This window comes from Oryctolagus cuniculus, chromosome 9 (assembly GCF_964237555.1).
Source record: "Oryctolagus cuniculus chromosome 9, mOryCun1.1, whole genome shotgun sequence".
Classification (NCBI taxonomy): domain Eukaryota; kingdom Metazoa; phylum Chordata; class Mammalia; order Lagomorpha; family Leporidae; genus Oryctolagus; species Oryctolagus cuniculus.
In genome coordinates, this window is record NC_091440.1 from 116,975,044 (window position 1) to 116,994,977 (window position 19,934).

The 19,934-nt window shown below is 40.0% G+C and overlaps 1 protein-coding gene across 44 annotated transcripts in view; it reads left to right on the forward strand.

Annotated features, from left to right (window-relative positions):
• PLEKHA5 (pleckstrin homology domain containing A5) overlaps window positions 1–19,934 on the forward strand; it is a 265,114-nt gene that overhangs the window by 205,880 nt on the left and 39,300 nt on the right. For 19 of the 44 annotated variants that reach the window (XM_051850805.1, XM_070048507.1, XM_051850800.1 and 16 more), the window contains 5 exons: window positions 2,219–2,299; window positions 6,952–6,987; window positions 7,462–7,524; window positions 10,504–10,584; window positions 10,717–10,866. In XM_051850805.1, the coding sequence (XP_051706765.1) occupies window positions 2,219–2,299; window positions 6,952–6,987; window positions 7,462–7,524; window positions 10,504–10,584; window positions 10,717–10,866 (411 nt within the window). Of the gene's footprint in view, window positions 1–2,169; window positions 2,300–6,951; window positions 6,988–7,461; window positions 7,525–10,503; window positions 10,585–10,716; window positions 10,867–19,934 lie in introns of those variants that run through there. The other 25 variants (XM_070048485.1, XM_070048489.1, XM_070048492.1 and 22 more) reach the window with 4 other exon arrangements.

Below are 19,934 nucleotides of genomic sequence, written 5' to 3' on the forward strand. Positions count from 1 at the left end.
TCTTTCTGCTTTTAGTTTTCTGTACCTGAGTCAGTTTCTTCTTCCAAAGATGTCTTCTCATTGACTAAATATGTAATGATCTTTGATACATAAGCTCAACATCCCTATAAATAGGTGTGTATTTAGCCTCTCCAAGTGCTCCACTAAATAAGGAGTGAGTGATACCATTTGACACAGCGGCTCATTTTGCTACTTTCTGAGACTTGGCAGGCAATTTCAGTTTGACCTTGAGTGTCCTTTACATTTGGATACTGTCCAATCTCCATTATTTCTTAGTACGCTCGTGCTCTGTACCACCTCACCTTCTACTCCCCAGAATCTCTGAGGTAGTAGTGGTTCTAGACAAAACTGTTTTTAAAATTAAAATTAAATTAAATTGTGCTAAAAATAGATAGGTAAGGAACTTGTATTATTTGAACTTTGTATAAAAAAATATATATATACCAAAAGAAAAAGCAGCTATGCTTTATTCTAAGATCAGTATTTGATGATGATAAAATAACTAACATTCCCTTATAAAACAGAGAGCACTTTAAAAATATAAAGAGGTCTGGAATTTTTATAATAAGAGTTTATGGTTCTAAAGGAAAATTTAATCTGTAATTATATATTTATAAGCTACTTTCCAACATTGTAAAAACTTGATCCTGTGCTACAGTGTTTCATATGTACAGGGGATATCACTTATCCATAAAAGCCTTAAGGCCTTATTGAGTAACATTGGGGGAAAAAAATAAGACTTAAATTCACCCTAACGTTTGTTTCCAAATACTGAAATTATAATTAATTAGCTAATTAATTGATCTGACAGGTAAAACTACTTTCTAGTGATAGAACTTGGATGGATATCTAGGAGAGAGGAGAGGGTACAGATTGGTGGTAATGGACATGAGGGTCGGTGGAAGTGGTCTTCATCTTGCTTGTGGTGATTGCATGGGTGTACACTTTTGTCAAAAGTCATTGACCTATACAACTAAGATTTGTGAATTTATTCTTCATTGAAATTGGTTTAAAAAAATCCCTCTAGCCCAAAAAGAGTTTGTAGATACATAGATTGGAATATAATGGCTTAGCTGAATGAAACTTTTAACTGGGATACTATAAAATGGCATGCATGTGCTTTCTTACCTGAATTGACAAAGGGTAGAAAAGTCACAGGAGATTTCTAGTTTGACAACCAAATAAACTTTGTTGTGCAAAGCATTGCTAACTATGTTGAGAACAAAATTTCCAAGTGTAGTTTTCAAAGTTTAGTTTTGTCTCATATTGTACATTTATTAAGGTTAATTAACTTGTGTTATATATGCTTAGCTAAATCATTGAAGTCGAATTTGTTAACCATGATAGAAATTATTTTTCTATAATAAGGGTGATTAAAATTATTTAGCCAGGTGTCACAAATTAAAACTATGAACAGACCTATCTACTTATGAATAGTAAAAATTTTCTTGGCCTTTTACTTTGTAATAGTGATCATCTTTTGAGTATTTTGAGTACAGAGCCGGCTAAAACAAATTCTTCTAGAGGCAGTAATTAAGTGCAACATAGCTGGAAATGTGAAACATGGTTCAGCCTACCTGTGTGGGAGCTTAGGAGATACACTGAGTGTTTGCTGAACATGGTTAGTTGGAACATCCTTGACTAAATCTGCATATGCTCTTAAACTGTGAGGAAAATCAAAAGAGTATGTGTAAGTGTCTATCAAGCCTAATTTCAATAAGATGTGCGGTTAAATGGCAGGGTATGTTGAATATTAAAATTTTGATGTTTGTAGAAAACTAGATTTTTTTTCTGATTAATCTTGTAAAGAACTGAATATCATTTCACCTTTATTACTAAATAAGTAATCAGTTCAGTGATGTCATTTTCGTCCAAGTTCATAGGTTGTCACTCTTGAGTTTGTCCTTGAAGTGTGATGCTTACTCATTTATCCTAGCGAATGTTGAACTATGCTATTCACTGAATATTATTATAATGTGAAACCTTGTTGTGGCAATATTGCCATTAATAAGCTTTTGGGTAACCTTGGTAGTATTTTACAGCGTTTAATGCTTGTCTGAAATGGTTTGTATAAATTAAATTGTGCATCCATGGGGTAAAATGTGAACTGCACTATCAGGAAGATATTAAAGTAGAGGCTATATTTACAGTGTCGTCTTTCAAATCTAGCTATGCTGTAAACTGATGTTTGCTGTATGCTCCTCCTGATTTGAAATAGATGAAAGAAAATGAACCTATTATCACCATGGTTCACACAATGATTGAGAACTCGGCGCTAAGACCACAACTGTACCAGCAAGTAAGGTCTTGGACAGTGAATGATACTGCTTTCTCATCTGCAAAATCCCTCAGTGATACTTTTGGTTTATCCTCAGATTTACTCATAGCATCGGTGTTTTACTCATTGTATTTTTTGTTTGTGTTTTTTTGTTCCTGTTTTTTTGGAAACCCACAACTCATCCATGCTTTTCAAGATGCTGCAGTCTTCTTAGCATGGCTTCGCTGAACATGTTGCCGTTGAATATTAAGTGTGCCATTTTCCTGAAGTTTTTGTATAGAGTATTTGATTGCTACATACTTGGAGGTCTGCAGTACATTTGCAAATTTTTTCACTAGATTAACGTGTATTTTTATTAATTCCAAGAGCATTACAACTGATGTTTAGGGAAAACCCTTTGTAAAAATATTTTCTTTTCGAGGCAGTCCTCCATACCCACCTCTGTGTCTCAGGAATAGATTGTATTTGTATGGGTGTTATGTAAATCTTGTTTGTGTACTAGATGGGGTAAAATCTAAACATAGCCATTTCTTTAACAGACTGGGAGCATCTTCTCCCCGTGTGGTTACCATTCCTGCAAGGTGATCAGGAGAATCCTTCCTTGCCCTGTCCTTTTCTCTAATTCAAACTACGTGTCATGGAGTTGCCTGGCATTGATTTAGGAACTTTGATAATCTGCAGATCTGCAAAAGAAGTCATGCACATTTCTCTCCAGCTTTGTTGTTTTCCATAGTCTCGGTGTTCCTAGCTGTGTGTTTCACAACGTCAGCTTCTTTCCACTTCAACTCCCTCAGGTTACTCTGGCCTATGATCTGTTCAAATATTTTAAAATCATGCAGAAGAAGGTTAACTAACATGAAAAATGAATACGGATTTTGATTAAAATACCTAAAAGCACCTAGAAAAAAGGAAGCACCTTAAGCTCACGTTGGCTTTCAAGGCCTTTGGTTTGGTGGTTTTGGGTCTGTACCTTGGGGCCGTGCTACTGGGAAATTGCTAAGAGTTGGTGAAACACCTCTTTCATTTTTGAGCCCAGGTTACAAAATGTTTAAAATACATTATGTGCTTCAAATAGTCTTTAATTTGCAATTAAGAGTACACAAGATACTAAATATTTAAAGTTAAACAGCTTTACTTTTCAAAAGAAAGTTCTATTCTGAAAGTCACCATATTGTAGAACTATAACACTCCATTCCAAAGTGCCACTCTGAGAACATTAACATTCGCTCTAAAATTGATACCATTTTCAGTGCCAGAAAGCAGTCAGTAAAACATTAGCATTTTATACGGCTAAATTGACATGAGAACAAAGGTGTTTTAATGTAATAGGCTATGTTTTCATTTTCACATTTTTAAAAAAAATTATTTATTTGAAAGAGCTAGAGAGAGACAGAGGTCTTCCATCTGCTGGTTCACTCCTCAAGTGGTCACAACAGCCAGGGCGGAGCTAAGCCAAAGCCACGAGCCAGGAACTCCATATTGGTCTCCAACATGAGTGGAAGGTATCCAAGTACTTGAGCTGTCTTCCTCTGCCTTCCCAGGTACAATAGCAGGAATGTAGATTGGAAATAGAGCAGCCAGGACTAGAACCAACATATGGGATACCAGCATCACAAGTGGTAGCTTAACCCACAGCACCACAATGCCAGCCCTTAGCATATTTTAGATAAGAATGATAGTCTCAATTTTTTTTTTATCATAGTCAGCATTCAAGGTTGATAATGTAGAGCTCACTGATGATTTAAGTTACTCATTTACACTAAATGTTCTGATTGGAGTTTTTCAGTGTGCAGGTGTCCAAGACTGACCTTACATATGTAGCATCACTGGCCTTGAATACTAAAAGAACAGCAGATGTGTAGAAATATATTTCTGCATATTAATACTTGAAAGAAGGAAACTATAGTTGCACAACAGGGAGATCTGAGGGTCTGATGGCAGCTATGCCTGGGTGTGGCCAAGCAGCCAGTTAGCAGGAAGTCAATATTAACCCTCAGTGTGGAAAAGGCCAAGGAGTCTTCAGGCTGCCTTACTTTTTTAATCAGTCAGTAAAGGACTCAATTATTGCAGAGCATTTTTTGTGGAGAAAAGCACCAGATAGCTTTCTTGAGCTCCATGTATAAATTTGCACAAATTAAAAGTAGATGTTGCTTTTTTTCTCCAGGCTTCCCTTATTCTGTTATTATGCAGAGAACATCTTCATGAAAGTTTGTGTCGTGCACTGCCACAGTTTCCCTGTTTGCATTCTAATGTTGTGACCATAGCTACCTGATGTTTAGATGGGACAGCATTTTTCTGACTCAGTTCCTGGCTCAGATGCACCTTCACATCTGCACTTGCTTCTAGAAGGACACCTGAGAAATTTACTCAAGGTCAATTTTTTTAAATTGGTCAAATAAAAAGACCTAAAACTGAATTGAAAAAAATGCTGAGTAAGTGTGCATCCAGTAATATATCCTGTGCATGTATCAGTCATTCCACTACCCTTTCACTGTTACGGTTTTATCCCATTGTTTTCATAACGTGATTAGTATCAGTGAAATTAGGTACCTGAAGAATAACTGTTCTAAAAGATACAGACTCATTTCCATGAATCCCAAAGACTGAAAAGCTTTTTTTAGCTTTCATCAGATGCATCCAATTTTATCAAATTGAAAAATATTTCCCCAAAAATCCTTTGTGGAGTTTGTGTGTATATTCCTATGCCTTAAAATATACATGAGTATAGTTCACATACCTAAGGGCTATGAAAGAAAGTTGAATTTTAATCAACAAATAATTTTGTTTTAACTTAATGCCAAGACAGTTTTTTACAAAAACATTGCTAGATATCTTATGAAAGCATTCCAGCTTTCTAAACAAAATATAGCACAGCAATTCCTTACATAGACAGTAAAATCCATATCGTACACCTTTCAGTTGAGGTTTGGGTACTGCTCAACTTTATGTAATTTCTACAGAGACAATTTTTTCATTTGCTCTTCTGGTGTTTCTAAGGACATCAAAGGAAAGTGTATACAAATCAAAATTTCTTTTGCTACAGATGAATTTTTTTTCAGTGATAAAAAACATTACCAAAATCTTGAATGTATATACATTGATTTAATCAGAATGCTTATCCAAATTTATATTTTTCTAAGTATGATTTTCATATTGAACAGAATAACAAACTTTAAATTCTATTTACAAGGCTTTTTAAAAAATAAATTTATACCTATTTTCTGACATGTAAAGTAATATATAGGGTCAATTTGATTAAGAACTTGGTTAATTTGTAACTAATGAATAATGAATATATTTATTGAATAATTTAGTTAAAAGTTTAAAGAAAATTTTCAAGGCACTAAAATAGATATAACAAAAATAATTCTGATATATATGGAATATGTAATATGACTAAGTTTCAACTCTAAAGTTGAAACTATACACTAGATATTTTCCTTTTTTATAATAAGCCAACTGATGTGGAATTCAACCTATAGTAAGATTCCCTAAATAACAAAATGCTGGCTACACATGACTTTTTCCATTTTGATATACAGTCTTTGTTTTCTCCTGACCCTTGGGGTATAGGATACAATTCATATTTTAGTCTACATGTAGCAATGTCCACTAGTTAGATTCAAATCCCATGACTTAGTAAAGCTGTTTTGCATTTAACTTTAAATATTAAGCAAAATGTATTTGAACATCTTAGTAGCTTAAGGTCTATCATCTTTAGTTTTTTATTACTATGAAAAATATCATCTTGATGTTGTCTTACTTTTTGTTAAGTACCGAATCAAGCTTGTTTCTCATAAGTTTTCTCTGGTAGGAGTATAATTTTATTGTATCTAGGTGCTTCCATTTAGAATAACAGTCGATCACTTTCTATAAACTAGTGCTCAAGAATTCTGACTTTTGCCATTAAATTCATTTTTCATGTAATACTCATTTCTATAAAAGTTTTGTGGTTTAATAATCACTGCATACCTTTAATAATCACAGATTCGTTTGCATGAGGTATGTGAATATAATGAACCGAAGTGAAACACGTAAATCCAAGATTTATTGTGTGGTTGAGTGTTTATGTTTTAAACCTTCTCTTTGCTAGATGCAGAGTTATCTGCTGTTTAAATGATGCCCCCTTATACAGCTATAACTAAGAAGCAGTTTTTCAGAGAGGACACATACAGGTGTCATGATTTGTTCTTACATATTTATATATGTGTATGTGAAATTTAATTTTCTAAACTAGAGGAGGGTTGGGACATTGAACTCCCATCCCCACCTCGAGAAACAGTGTGCCATTTGATAAGCATACAGTGAGCCTCAGTTCAGTTTCTCCTAGTATGTTTTTTTTTTTAGTATGTAGCTGTCAATAGAAAATCTACAGAGAAGAAAGATAGTGAAATTCTGTGGTATGACTGATTGGGACAGCCGTTGAAGTTTTGGTAAGCACAGGCAGAAATGAGGGTTTCTGTGACTGCACGGTATTTAGAAAAGTTGAATAAAGGGATGTTTAAATGCACTAAGTTAAAATTCCTTGCCATATGATGGTAGTAATGCCATCAGCCAATACAAACACTATATGAAATTGGACTGTCCGTAGTTTGTAACCTAGGCTTTCGGTTTGATGCCATTTTATTTTCCTCTTTGCAATTAAACCATCCTTTTCCTCCATTATCTTTTAGTTCTTAAGACAGAAGAACAAGATAAGTCTCTATTGTGTATGTGTGTTTCTATACTACGTATATGTATGCAGTACGTTCAGGCTTTGTTAGTAAAGCTGTACGATGATGTGTTGGCATTTGAGTGTACACATACACAGCGTGTGATTATGTGTACACCGTGAGGGGCGGTTTTGACTGTGGAACTCTGCTTGATTCCAGTATTTGATTTGATACAGTTGCTATTATGTATTTGTCAGCTTTTCATTAAAATAATGTGTGTCTTCAAAATGGAGAATGTAAGGTGCCGTATTGATTGTGTTTGGCCAGCTTAACATTGTTCTTCTGTATCTTGCATATTGTATCATTGTTAAATAATTTTCTACAGTTATAATGATCTGTGTTTGAATTAAATTTCTGAATGTGTAAGAATTGTTACATACTTAGTATAAATTTAAAGTCTTAACTGTGGACTGTCATGTGTATTTTTTTAATACAATCTTTAAAATTGCCATATGGCATTTTTCCTTATAGCTGTCACAAGATGAATGTAGAGGCACGTTATACAAATATAGACCCGAAGAAGTAGATATTGATGTAAGTATTAGTATGATAAGTATTAGAAATGCTTGGGGTGGGTGTTGTGGTGCAGCAGGTTAAGCCGCCTCTTGGGATGCCCTTGTCCCATATCAGAGTGCCAGTTTGCGTCCCAGCTGCTCTACTTCCAATCCAGCTTTCTGCTAATGCACCTGGGAGGCAGAGGGTGACGGCTGAAGTTCTCAGGCTGGACCTCTACTATCAAGTGGGAGACCTAGATGAAGTTCCAGTTTCCTGGGCACCAGCGTGGCCCAAACCTGGCTGTTGGAAGCATTTGAGGAGTGAACCAGTGAATGGGAGATCTCCAGCTATTTCTCTGTCTCTCTGTGTTGCTCTGCCTTTCAAGTAAATGAAAATAAATAATCATTTGTCAAAGATTTAAAAAAAAATACTATTGTCACTTTCTCTGCCAAAGCAGTGGAACTAAGTATGATCCTCACCCCTAAAAAAACTTCTTCCCACACCCTCCAAAATGACATTAAAATTAACATTTTCCCTTCTTTTGTTATTAGATTATTGCTCTCAACCCTTCACTCCCTACTACCTCCATCTACCTCCCACCCCAGTTAGCAGCGGAACATATTAAACATCACTTAAGTAAGAGTGAAAAACTTTCTGATGTTAAAAATAGTTATGGAGAATTGGTGATCAAAAAATTACTGTGTCTTGTTGAAAATTGTCAGCCTCTAGAAATTCTGTCATTGCTTCCTTTTAAATTAAATTTAGTTGTTTTTAAATCAACTTTAGATTGCTGATTTGCCAGGCATCGATCCCTCATTTCCCCTGCTTTTATGCCACTGAGTTGTGCCTGCATCTCATTTCAGCACTTTAACTTACAGTTTGAGTCTTGCTGCCTGGCAAAGATAAAATAGTTATTTTAGTAGATAAATGGCAAAGGAAGTAAAGTCACATTTCCTGCTTACTTGTCATTATACCATAAAGTTACAAGCATTTCCAATTTTTCCAGGGGTTTTGTTTTGAGGAATTAGAAGAACCCTTAAAATTTTATTAGAATGTCTTCTCACATTTTTATAATTTAAAAATTAGAGTAGCACTGAGAATTTAAAACATGAAAACTGTTCAAAGTGATTTTTCTGTTAGCAATATTTATATCAACACTATTAGAAACATTTTGTTAAAACAGTTTCTAAAATATTATCTGTGTAATTTAGTTGAAAGACAGGAATCTTATATCTGCTGGTGCACTCCCCAAATGCCCCCAGGGGCCAGGACAAGCTAGAAGCTCAGAACACAGTTAGGGTCTCCCATGGCAGGGACCATCACCTGCTGCTTCCTGGGGTGCACATCAACAGGAAGCTAGAATTGGAAGCAGAGCCAGAACTTAAACCCAGACATTCTCATACTGAATGTGGGCACCTGAAGTGGCATCTTAACTGCATACCAAATGTCCACCCCTGGTAACCATCTTTTGTTTATATATTCTAAAAATCAAGGAGTATATTTTTTTTAAATAAAAAAAATTAGAGTTACTTATTTATTTGAAAGGCAGAGTTACAGAGAGAGAAAGAGAAAAGTCTTCCACCCTCTGGTTCACTCCCCAAATGGTTACAATGGCCCGGGGCTGGGCCAGGCCAACACCAGGAGCCAGGAACTCCATCCTGGTCTCCCACATGGGTACAGGGGCCCAAATACTTTAAACACTTGGATCATTTTCCACTGCTTTCCCCAGGCCATAAGCACCGAGCTGGACTGGAAGTAGAGCAGCCAAGACTGGAACCAGTGCCCATATGTCATCCCAGCATTTGAGGCAACAGCTTAACTGTGCCACAATGTCAGCCTCTAAGAGTGTAATTCTAAATAGAACGATTCAGCTGGTTTTTTTAATTAAGGACCGCATGCGTCACTTAACCTGTCCAACAGATTGTAGGGGGAAAGTTTTAACCACATTAAAATGTTAATTGAATAAACCACTTGATTACTACAAAGGCACTTCAAAAGTTCCTGGAAAATGGAATTAAAAGATAAACTTATTTGTGTACAAAAAGTTTTTTGAGGCCAGTGCCGCGGCTCACTAGACTAATCCTCTGCCTGTGGTGCTGGCACTCCGGATTCTGGTCCCGATTGGGGTGCTGGTTCTGTCCCGGTTGCTCCTCTTCCAATCCAGCTCTCTGCTGTGGCCCAGGAAGGCAGTGGAGGATGGCCCAAGTGCTTGGGTCTGTACCTGCATGGGAGACCGGGAGGAGGCACCTGGCTCCTGGCTTTGGATCGGCACAGTGCGCTGGCCACAGCGGCCATTTGCGGGGTGAACCAACGGAAGGAAGACCTTTCTCTCTCTCTCTCTCTCACTGTCTAACTCTGCCTGTCAAAAAAAAATTTTTTTAATAAAAAAAAAACTTTTTTGAATCTGTACATAGGTTTTTCATAATATGCATTTTTCATGGACTTTTTGAAGACCCCTTGTATGTTTGAAATGCTTTTTCACTTTATTCTGCATACATACCGTGTAAATGTTCCTTTGAAACTGTGTTTTAATTTTGACTGTAGTGATTAAACTAGAGATTGACACAGTTAGATATTTCATGTCAGGTTTAGATGATAAACCTTCTTCCAGATATAGGAAAAATTTTTTAAAATTAAAAAAACAGGGCCGGCGCCGTGGCTCAACAGGCTAATCCTCCGCCTTGTGGCGCCGGCACACCGGGTTCTAGTCCCGATCGGGGCGCCGGTTCAGTCCCAGCGCCCCTCTTCCAGGCCAGCTCTCTGCTGTGGCCAGGGAGTGCAGTGGAGGATGGCCCAAGTGCTTGGGCCCTGCACCCCATGGGAGACCAGGATAAGTACCTGGCTCCTGCCATCGGATCAGCGCGGTGCGCCGGCCGCAGCGCGCTGGCCGCGGCGGCCATTGGAGGGTGAACCAACGGCAAAAGGAAGACCTTTCTCTCTGTCTCTCTCTCTCACTGTCCACTCTGCCTGTAAAAAAAAAAAAATTGCTAACAAAAGACATCTTTTCTTGTAACCTAGGCCAAGTTAAGCCGATTGTGTGAACAAGATAAAGTGGTCCATGCTCTGGAAGAGAAACTCCAGCAGCTCCACAAGGAGAAAGTAGGACAATTATGTTTATTATCTGCAATGGATGTTACTTTATATGATGATTATCAAGACACTGACAACTCAAGTAAAAAGAATTAATTCGATGATGCAAAACATTAAGTATCACTCTTTTCATTATAATAGTACACGCTTGAGCAAGCTTTGCTATCAGCCAGCCAAGAGATAGAAATGAATTCAGATAACCCAGCAGCCATTCAGACGGTGGTGTTACAGAGAGACGATTTGCAAAACGGACTGCTTAGCACGTGTCGGGAACTCTCTCGGGCCACTGCTGTAAGTAGATTTTTTCCCCTTGTAAAGTCACTGAAATGTTCTGCAGTTCTTCTTCCTTTTCTGTTGGCTATTTAGTTGTACTGTTTTGGGGATTGTTCCTTATGATTATAAGAAATGTTACATTATTAGTAGTACACTTGTCTTTAACAATGTCAGAATAAAAAGGGTGATCTTTATTTCTGTAATTAGTAGGCATCGTATTTGTGAAATGGGTATTTTACAATGATAATAAGTAGTCCTGTTCTTATGTATTATACAAGTAAAATTCTTAAATATGTTGAAGCTGATTGCATTAGTAAAATAAATATTTCATGGATTTTAGGGCATTTAGAATGATTTTGGGAAAGTGATGATTGGACTTATCTGACCAATCATTTCAATAAAAGGCACCTATGAAAGGCTTTGAAGTATGACACCATCACAGTTAACATTTCATACCAGCATTATGATCTAAGTTTATGTGATAGGTTTGAGGAAGAAATAAAATTAGCAGAACTTTTTAACCCACAGTCGTGTAATTTTGTGTCTGTTGGGATTACCAAATCTGAAAGTCTTACAGAGTTTCCTGGTTGAGTTTTATGTTCAAACAGTCTGCTTTGGAAATGCTCTGATGTGATCAGCTCCATTTGTGGTCAGAGCACCTGCCTAAGCTGCCTTTGGAAAGAGAGACCCTAGTAGAAGGCACTGTCATGGAATGTGACTAGCACACCCCTGCCTGTGCCTCTAAGAGGCTGTTTAGGGAGCCACTTACCCTTTGAACTGAGAGGGCACTTTCCAAGCTGGGAGAGACCAGAATATTAACATGGTTTCCCTTCTAAACTTTAAGTTGAGTTCCATTATCCCATTCCACTCTCTCAATTATACTGTGATGTTTATAGACTTTTTAAATTTCTAATGCCCTTCCCATTGTGAGCTCTTTGGGATCAGAAACCATGTCTCCTTCATCTTTGTTGCTTTAGCTTTGTATCAGCGCTGTGAGGATGCGCATTTAAAGTTCAATGAATGATCAAGCCATATAACTTAACCCAAGGTTGCAAAGCTAATGAACAATATACCATAGTCCCAAAGACTTAAATCTACAGGGGTTTTTATAAAATGAGTAAGTCTCAAAGAATACACTTGCCCCTGAAATATTGACTGCAAGGAGGTAGACCCTGGGCAGATGAATTGGTGACGAGTAAGACCTGGGTGAGAAGAAAGGGGTAGTGGAGGGTCACCCGCAGAGCCCCAGTACAGAGATGGGGGTGTCGGGACATGTGTGGAGGAGTAGAGCTACCCGAGCTGCCCGCTGAGTACCAAGCTAAAAATGGAAAGCTCAGTGGCCCAGTGACAGCCGATTCCAATCACAATGGTGGGCCACTCTGATATTTAGTGATTTTGTCTCTGTTCTTGAAATTACAATTTAGAAAATTCCTTTTCTCCTTCTCTGTAATTCTTTCAAATGAACAAATAAATCTTTTAAAAAAAAGGAGGGGGTGGCGTGTGGCGTAGTGGGTAAAGCCCCTGCCTGCAATGCTGGTATATCATATGGGCGCCGGTTTGAGCCCTGGCTGCTCCACTTCCGATCCAGCTCTGCTGTGGCCTGGGAAAGCAGTGGAAGATGGCCCGAGTCTTTGGGCCCCTGCACCCACATGGGAAACCCAGAGGAAGCTCCTGGCTCCTGTCTTCAAATCGGCTCAGCTTCGACTGTTGTGGTCAGTTGGGGAGTGAACCAGCTTATGGAAGACCTCTCTCTCTGTCTCCCTCTCTCCCTGCCTCTCCTTCTTTCTCTGTGTAACTCTTTCAAACAAATAAATAAATAAATCTGAGAGGGAGGGAGGGAGGGAGTTCCTTCACTTCACAAGAGGTTTTAATGATTTCAATCTCATCAGTCATGTTAGAATCTAGTGCTCCATTCCTAAGTGAACTCCAGCCCTGATGAGAAATTTGCTGAAAATCCCTTAATGGAAATTAATCTTGTTTGAATATCCCCTTTCCTGCTTGATACCCTACATAATCACTTTCCTGAGGTCTTTTTCTTTGCCTTCAGCATCTATCAATGGCTGTAGGAAACACTCTGAATATTTTTTTCTAAGACATGTCTTACACCATAGAGTACAAACTCTATTATTTGTGCCTTGTTATAAACTTATTTATACTTAACAGCTTCAGACTACCAATGTTCATATGTGCACAACTTCATACTGGGCATAGGTGGCAGTCAGTGACTGTCCAGTCGATTTAGATTGGAGTGACATTTCCGCTGGCAGAATGTTGAAGGATTCCTCTGATTCTTTCCCCCATCAGTTCATGGCACTGAGTCAAACCTGAGCCCCAGGTGTGGAGGTGTAAAACAAGTGCCTCCACAGATGAAAGCTTCGATTCTGACAGCATCTTCATCTGAAGGGCCAGGTAGATACGTGAGACTAGGATTAGCTCATGGCCAACAGTAAAGCAGTATTCCCTGGGTGATTGTTTTCTTTTAAGATTTATTTATTTATTTATTTGAGAGGTAGTTACAGTTAGAGGGAGAAACAGAGAGAAAGGTCTTCCGCCCGCTGGTTCACTCCCCAAAGGGCCACAACAGCCGGAGCTGTGCCAATCTGAAGCCAGGAGCCTAGAGCTTCTTCCAGGTCTCCCATTCGGGTGCAGGGTCCCAAGCACTTGGGCCATCCTCTACTGCTTTCCCAGGCCACAGCAGAGAGCTGGATCAGAAGTGGAGCAGCAGGACTAGAACAGAGGAGGATTAACCTACTGCGCCACGGTGCTGGCCCCGCATCTCTTCCTTAAGCCTGGTCCATGGCACAGGCTGTAAGCACACTGTGCCTTTGCGTGCTCTTCTTGCCTCCATTGTGCCCTGTCTTAGATTGCATTCCCTCCCAAAAAGCAGAACTTGAGATTAGGGCCTGGGTTTGGATAGCTTATTTAGAAGCTGATTCCAGAGGGCAGAGATGAGACATGGAGAGGATGAGACAGGAAAGAAGAGCTGGTAACAGTTGCACTGCGGAGCAGGATCCTGCTGTGGGGAGCCTCTGAGGAGATGAACAGAATGTTTGGATCTCCCACTGGAGGCCTGAGGCCAGGGTGTCTGCTGTCCTTTGCTGGAGGTTGCCCCAGGTCCCTTCCTTCAGCAGCACCTCCAGACTGCCTCAGCTAACCAGGGTCACTTGTCTTGGAACGCAGTCATGCAAGGAACCAGGCCACACATCCTTGAACTCAGGTGAGCAAAAGGGATGTGGCGTGCAGTTCTCCAAACAGCTGCTGTGGTCACCTCTCTTGGGGGTTTGCTGTTAAGCCTGGTCTCTACATGGAAGAGAAACTTTTCTTCGCCTTATCAGCTCACAAGTGCAGCTTTTGTTCTTCCCAGCAACTCAAGGAGCCAGATAACACTGCTGTCATGCATGCATCTTAGATGTGGAAACAACAGCTCAGAGAACTGTTTTTCACAGATATTCTGTTTTGAAATTTAAGGAAATACTGAGCAACATAAAAATAATTATCACTTCCATTTTATTACTGTTTTTATTACTTCTGCCATGCAGATGAAGAAAATGAAATTCATGGAGGCTAAGTGATTTCCCAAGGTGACCTTAATAATAAAGAACAGAGTCAGTATCTAAATCAAGAACCTTTAGGCTCTGGCACTGTGGCGCAGGGGGTTAAAACCCTTGCCTGGCATCCCATATGGGCGCCAGTTCTAGTCCTGGCTGCTCCTCTTCCGATCCAGCTCTCTGCTAAGGCCTGGGAGAGCAGTAGAAGATGGCCCAAGTCCTTCGGCTCCTGCACCCACATGGGAGACCCGGAAGAAGCACCTGGTTCCCAGCTGTGGATCGGCACAGCTCTGGCCATTGCAGCCATCTGGGGAGTGAACCAGCAGATGGAAGACCTCTCTCTCTGTCTCTACCTCTCTGTGTAGCTCTTTCAAATAAATAAAATCAATCTTAAAAAAAAAATTAAAAAGAACCTTTAAATTCTAGGATATCTGTACTTTCTGCTCTCTTTCACGGACTATGGAGTCACATAACTTGGACTTTCCAGAATTTAGAGTCCAAACTATATGCTCTTACTCAGCAGTCTTAATCAGAAGGCCCCCAGTCATCGTGAGTTCATGCTGGTACACAGCTTATGTGGTACTCACTGCAAAACAGTACCAGTATATGAAGTAGTAGAGCTGGGCTAGGTCAAAGCCAGGAGCCGGGAACCCCTGTGGCTCGTGCAGGTCCAAGTACTTGAGCTGTCTCCCAGAATGTGAGGTAGCAGGAAGCCGGATTGAAAGCACAGGAGTCTAGACTCAAACCAGACACTCCAATAAGAAGGGAGGGCATCCCACGTAGTATCTTAAACCCTGCAACAAACACCCACCCCATTAATAACCTCTTGACACAGATACTATATCAAAAATGAGAAACTAAGATACAGAGAAATTGTCTAGGACTAAACCAGTAATAAGTGGTATCTGGTGACTTCTGTTAAACTTATTTATGTTCCAGATGGGATTCCGGATAGAAAGGTCATGAGTAAACCAAGATTTTAAACCACAATGAATATATTAGAATTAAAACTAAATTCTAATTAAGGGTGGGGAAGCAGAGCAAAGGAGCTGCCTTAGAGAGACGCTCACGTATTAAATGTCTTTATATCTTCTCAGTGTTTTAAAGAGCTACTGAGAATCCTGGTTACAGTAACAAAGTGTGTTTTTTGTTTTGTTTTTGCTCTTTTCACATATCAGTCAACATCCATGAGCTGTATGAAATACTCTTTGAAAGATCTTAGTATGGTTTTGGTTTGTTTTTTGGTTTTTTTTTTGTTTGTTTGTTTGTTTTGACAGGCAGAGTGGACAGTGAGAGAGACAGAGAGAAAGGTCTTCCTTTTGCGGTTGGTTCACCCTCCAATGGCTGCCGCAGCCGGCGCACCGTGCTGATCCGATGGCAGGAGCCAGGTACTTATCCTGGTCTCCCATGGGGTACAGGGCCAAAGCACTTGGGTCATCCTCCACTGCACTCCCTGGCCATAGCAGAGAGCTGGCCTGGAAGAGGGGCAACCGGGACAGAATCCAGCGCCCTGACCGGGACTAGAACCCGGTGTGCTGGCACCGCAAGGTGGAGGATTAGCCTAGTGAGCCGCGGTGCCGGTATATTTATTTCTTTTTATTTAAGAGGCAGAGAATTTTTTTTTTAATTCTATCTGACAAGTAGAATCACAAAGAGAGAGACAGAGAGAAAGGTCTTCCTTCCATTGGTTCACCCCCTAAATGGCCGCTGCAGCCGGCCCACTGTGCCGATCCAAAGCCAGCAGCCAGGTGCTTCTTCCTAGTCTCCCATGCAGGTGCAGGGCCCAAGCACTTGGGCCATCCTCCACTGCCTTCCCGGGCCACAGCAGAGAGCCGGACTGGAAGAGGGGCAACCGGGACTAGAACCCAGCTTCCAAATGGGATGTTGGTGCCGCAGGCGGAGGATTAACCATGTGAGCCACAGCGCCAGCCCCCAGAGAATGGTTTTAAATATGATAGTTATTTCATGAATACAGTACAATATCCTTGGGCCGGCACTCTGGCATAGAGGGTGGGGCTGCCAACTGCAGTGCACTGGTTTGAGTCCTGGCTGCTCCACTTCTGATCTGGCTCTCTGCTCTAGGCCTGGGAAGGCAATGGCAGATGGCCCAAATCCTTGGGCCCCTACACCTGTGTGGGAGACCCGGAGGAAGCTCCTGGCTCCTAGCTTCGGATCAGCTGAGCTCTGGTCGTTGCGGCCACCTGGAGGGTGAACCAGCAGATGGAAGACCTCTCTCTCTCTCTCTGCCTCTCTGTAACTCTGCCTTTCAAATTAATTAATTAATTTAAAAAAGAAACTGTAGGTTAAAAAAAAAAAAAAGACAATACAACATCCTCCAAAAGGAGAGAGCTACATGTTGTAAGTAAGCTTCCTAATGTGCTGCACTAGGAAGTACCCAGGAGCACCAGTGAGGTGTCTTTCACCAGAAACTCAAATCTAAACCTCAGTGAGCCTCAATATCTAAATATCAGCTTAGAGGAAATACAGAAAACAGAGCACGTGCCAAGCAACACCACAGAGTTCAGTTAGCAAGAGCTAGAGTAGGAGAAGTTCTATAGAACGAAGGACCCAGACTCAGCCAACCAGTGCCAAAGAGTTGAGAAGGGGTGGGAGAATCGAGATAATTTAAAATATTTTTATAGAGGAGTACATATTAAGCATTTTTTAGATGAGTTTCATTTTGGTTTATTTTCTTCAAAGATATGTGCCAGAATATTTGTAGATGAGATTGTATGATGTTTGGTGTTAAAAAAACAGATAGCTTTATAATTCTGGTTGGTTTAGCTGATCCTCACTTTATACAGTTTGAATTTCATTTTTATTAGTATATATAGTAAGGTATGTCATGTGCTTACTAAAGAAGTAGTGATTTTGAGAAGTAATTTTGACAAGCAAGAGTAAAATCATAAAAGACAATACTCTTTAAAAAAATAACTTTTCACATGAGACATTTTAAAAATAAGTACCAAGAAATCTCTTCCTTGTTTGGTAGCATAAAAAAAGTAAAAACAGACCACCTTCCCTGTGGCTGACCTTAGAAATCCAGTCCGGCTCTCCGCTGTGGCCCGGGAAGGCAGTGGAGGATGGCCCAAGTGCTTGGGCCCTGCACCTGCATAGGAGACCAGGAGGAGGCACCTGGCTCCTGGCTTCGGACTGGCGCAGTGATGGCCCTAACGGCCATTTGGGGGGTGAACCAATGGAAGGAAGACCTTTCTCTCTGTCTCTCTCACTGTCTAACTCTGCCTGTCAAAAAAATAAAAGAAAAGAAATCAACAGCTTCAGACGTCCACCAGGCAGGATTGCTGTGCTTGGTGGTAGCGATCAAAACATTAACACTGTTGTAAGTTTAACTTAAATATTACTTGTGCTATAATTGTCCAAAATTTAGTAGTGGATATTAATTTATAGCATCATTTAAAATTAAGAAGACGTGACTGAAGTGAGAGGCAAAAAGGGCAGGCATTTGGTGCAGTAAAGTTGCTGCTTGCCAAGCCTGCAGAGCACCTGGCTTCCAATCCGGCTTCTTGCTAATGCACACCCTAGGAATCAGCAGGTGATGAAGAAAAGATTTATTTTGTTTTATTTGCGAGGCAAAGTAATGGAGAGAGAGGGAGAGGCGTAGAGAGAGAGGTCTTCCATCCTCTGGTTCACTCCCCAAATGGCTGCAACGGGCAGAGCTGGGCTGACCTGAAGCCAGGAGCCAGGAGCTCCTTCCAGGTCTCCCACATGGGTGTCAGGGGCCCAAGCACTTGAGCCATCTTCCACTGCTTTTCCAGATGCATTAGCAGAGAGCTGGAGAGTACATTTTGTTTTAACAAAGATCATAATATGTATCTACTATATAGCTATATAATTTGAATATTCCTTATTGATTTTCTTTGATCATCTGCAATTTCATGGCATCTGATTTTGTAGACCTACTTGAAGCTGTTTCCCCTACAGTGGCCAACTCTTACATCAGTGTACAATTGAAAATAGTAACCTGTACTGAAATTCACTTGTACAACTCTTACTAAACTTAGACTAAGTCAGGTTCTTCAAAGCTTTCTGCCATTCCTATGGTAATCCCCCTTCCTTTGCTCCCACACACTTTTTTAGCCTTTATTGGAATATAACATATTCTGAAAAAAATGTACAGATGAGGTGTCTGGACAACATCCACCTCAAGTAACTAGCAACCCAGCAGATCTCTTCCCAGAAACACCCCTCCCTGATTTTTAAACTGTCAATGAACTTTGCCTGTTTTTGAACTTTATACTCAAGTGTAATCATGAAATACATGCTGTTTGCCTGGTTTTCTTCAGTTTATATGGTTCATCCGTAATGGTTGCATAATGAAAGAGTTAATTCATTCTCTTAATTATCTTCCTTTTAAGCTGTTTCTTAAGTGGTACCTGTAATTTTAAGAAAATTGTATATTTGAAAGTTTCTACCCCTTTTTGTTTTATTATTTTAAGAAGCAAAGAGAGAGAGACAACTCAGCCCAGGTCTCCCATATAGGTGGTAGGAACCCAATTACTTTAGCCTTGTGTCTGACTCCCAGGGTCTACATTAGCCCGAAGCTAGAGTCAGGAGCTGGAGGCACAAATTGAACCCAGGCACTTTGTTAGTGGAAATCTTAACCATTAGGTCATACGCCTACCCTGAGCTGATACAATTTTTTTAATTGCCTTAGTGTACATCTACTATGATATCTTCTTGACAATATGTGTGTGTGTGTGTGTGTGTGTGTGTGTGTATGGTCATAGTTAAAAATTTTTAATATCGTACTCATATAATGTATTAAGCTCTGTAGTGAAACACTCGGGCAGATATTGGGAGGAAATTGATGTTTTGCCACTGCTGCCCCTTATCATGCCTTCCCCTGCTGACTTGTGTTACTGCCCACCCAATAGTCATGTGAGAGGAGCTGAGGTAAACGCAGAAAAGGTAGGCCCAGTGGAATTATGGGAATGAGATCAAATGAAGGATTCGGTAGCAGGACTTTGCAGGTGAAGAAAACTGAAAGTGTACTTGTTTCTTTACTCCTGAAACGCTGCTTGCCTCTTGCTGTCAGTCTCTGTTTCACATGTTTCTCTAAGAAGGACCAGAATTTCCACCATCCTGCAATGCCTGTGTATGTGGGTGCTTCCCCAGTCCAGCCGGGACCACCTTGATGTTGGCTGTTCTACAAGGGAGGTTAGCTGGTAGCCTGGCAGTGCCATCTTCCTTAGCCATGGGGCTACCATTGAGTCTGTTCCCTTCATCTCACCTTTCCTGAAGCCATCAAAGGCCCACTGTTTAAATTTTTTGTTTTTGTGATGTATATAAGTTAGAAGATTTCTTGAAGCGATTTTTATTAAAGGAGATCAATTTTCATATTTATTCAGTTAAAAACAGTTTGCTAAACTTAAGAGACTAAAATTTACGTAATATAGATGAGGGTAAAAATTCTTTAGTCTACTATCAGTTTGCCTTTTTAAAATATAATTCATGGGGCCAGCACTGTGCCACAGCACGTTAAAGCCCTGGCCTGAAGCACCGACATCCCATATGGGT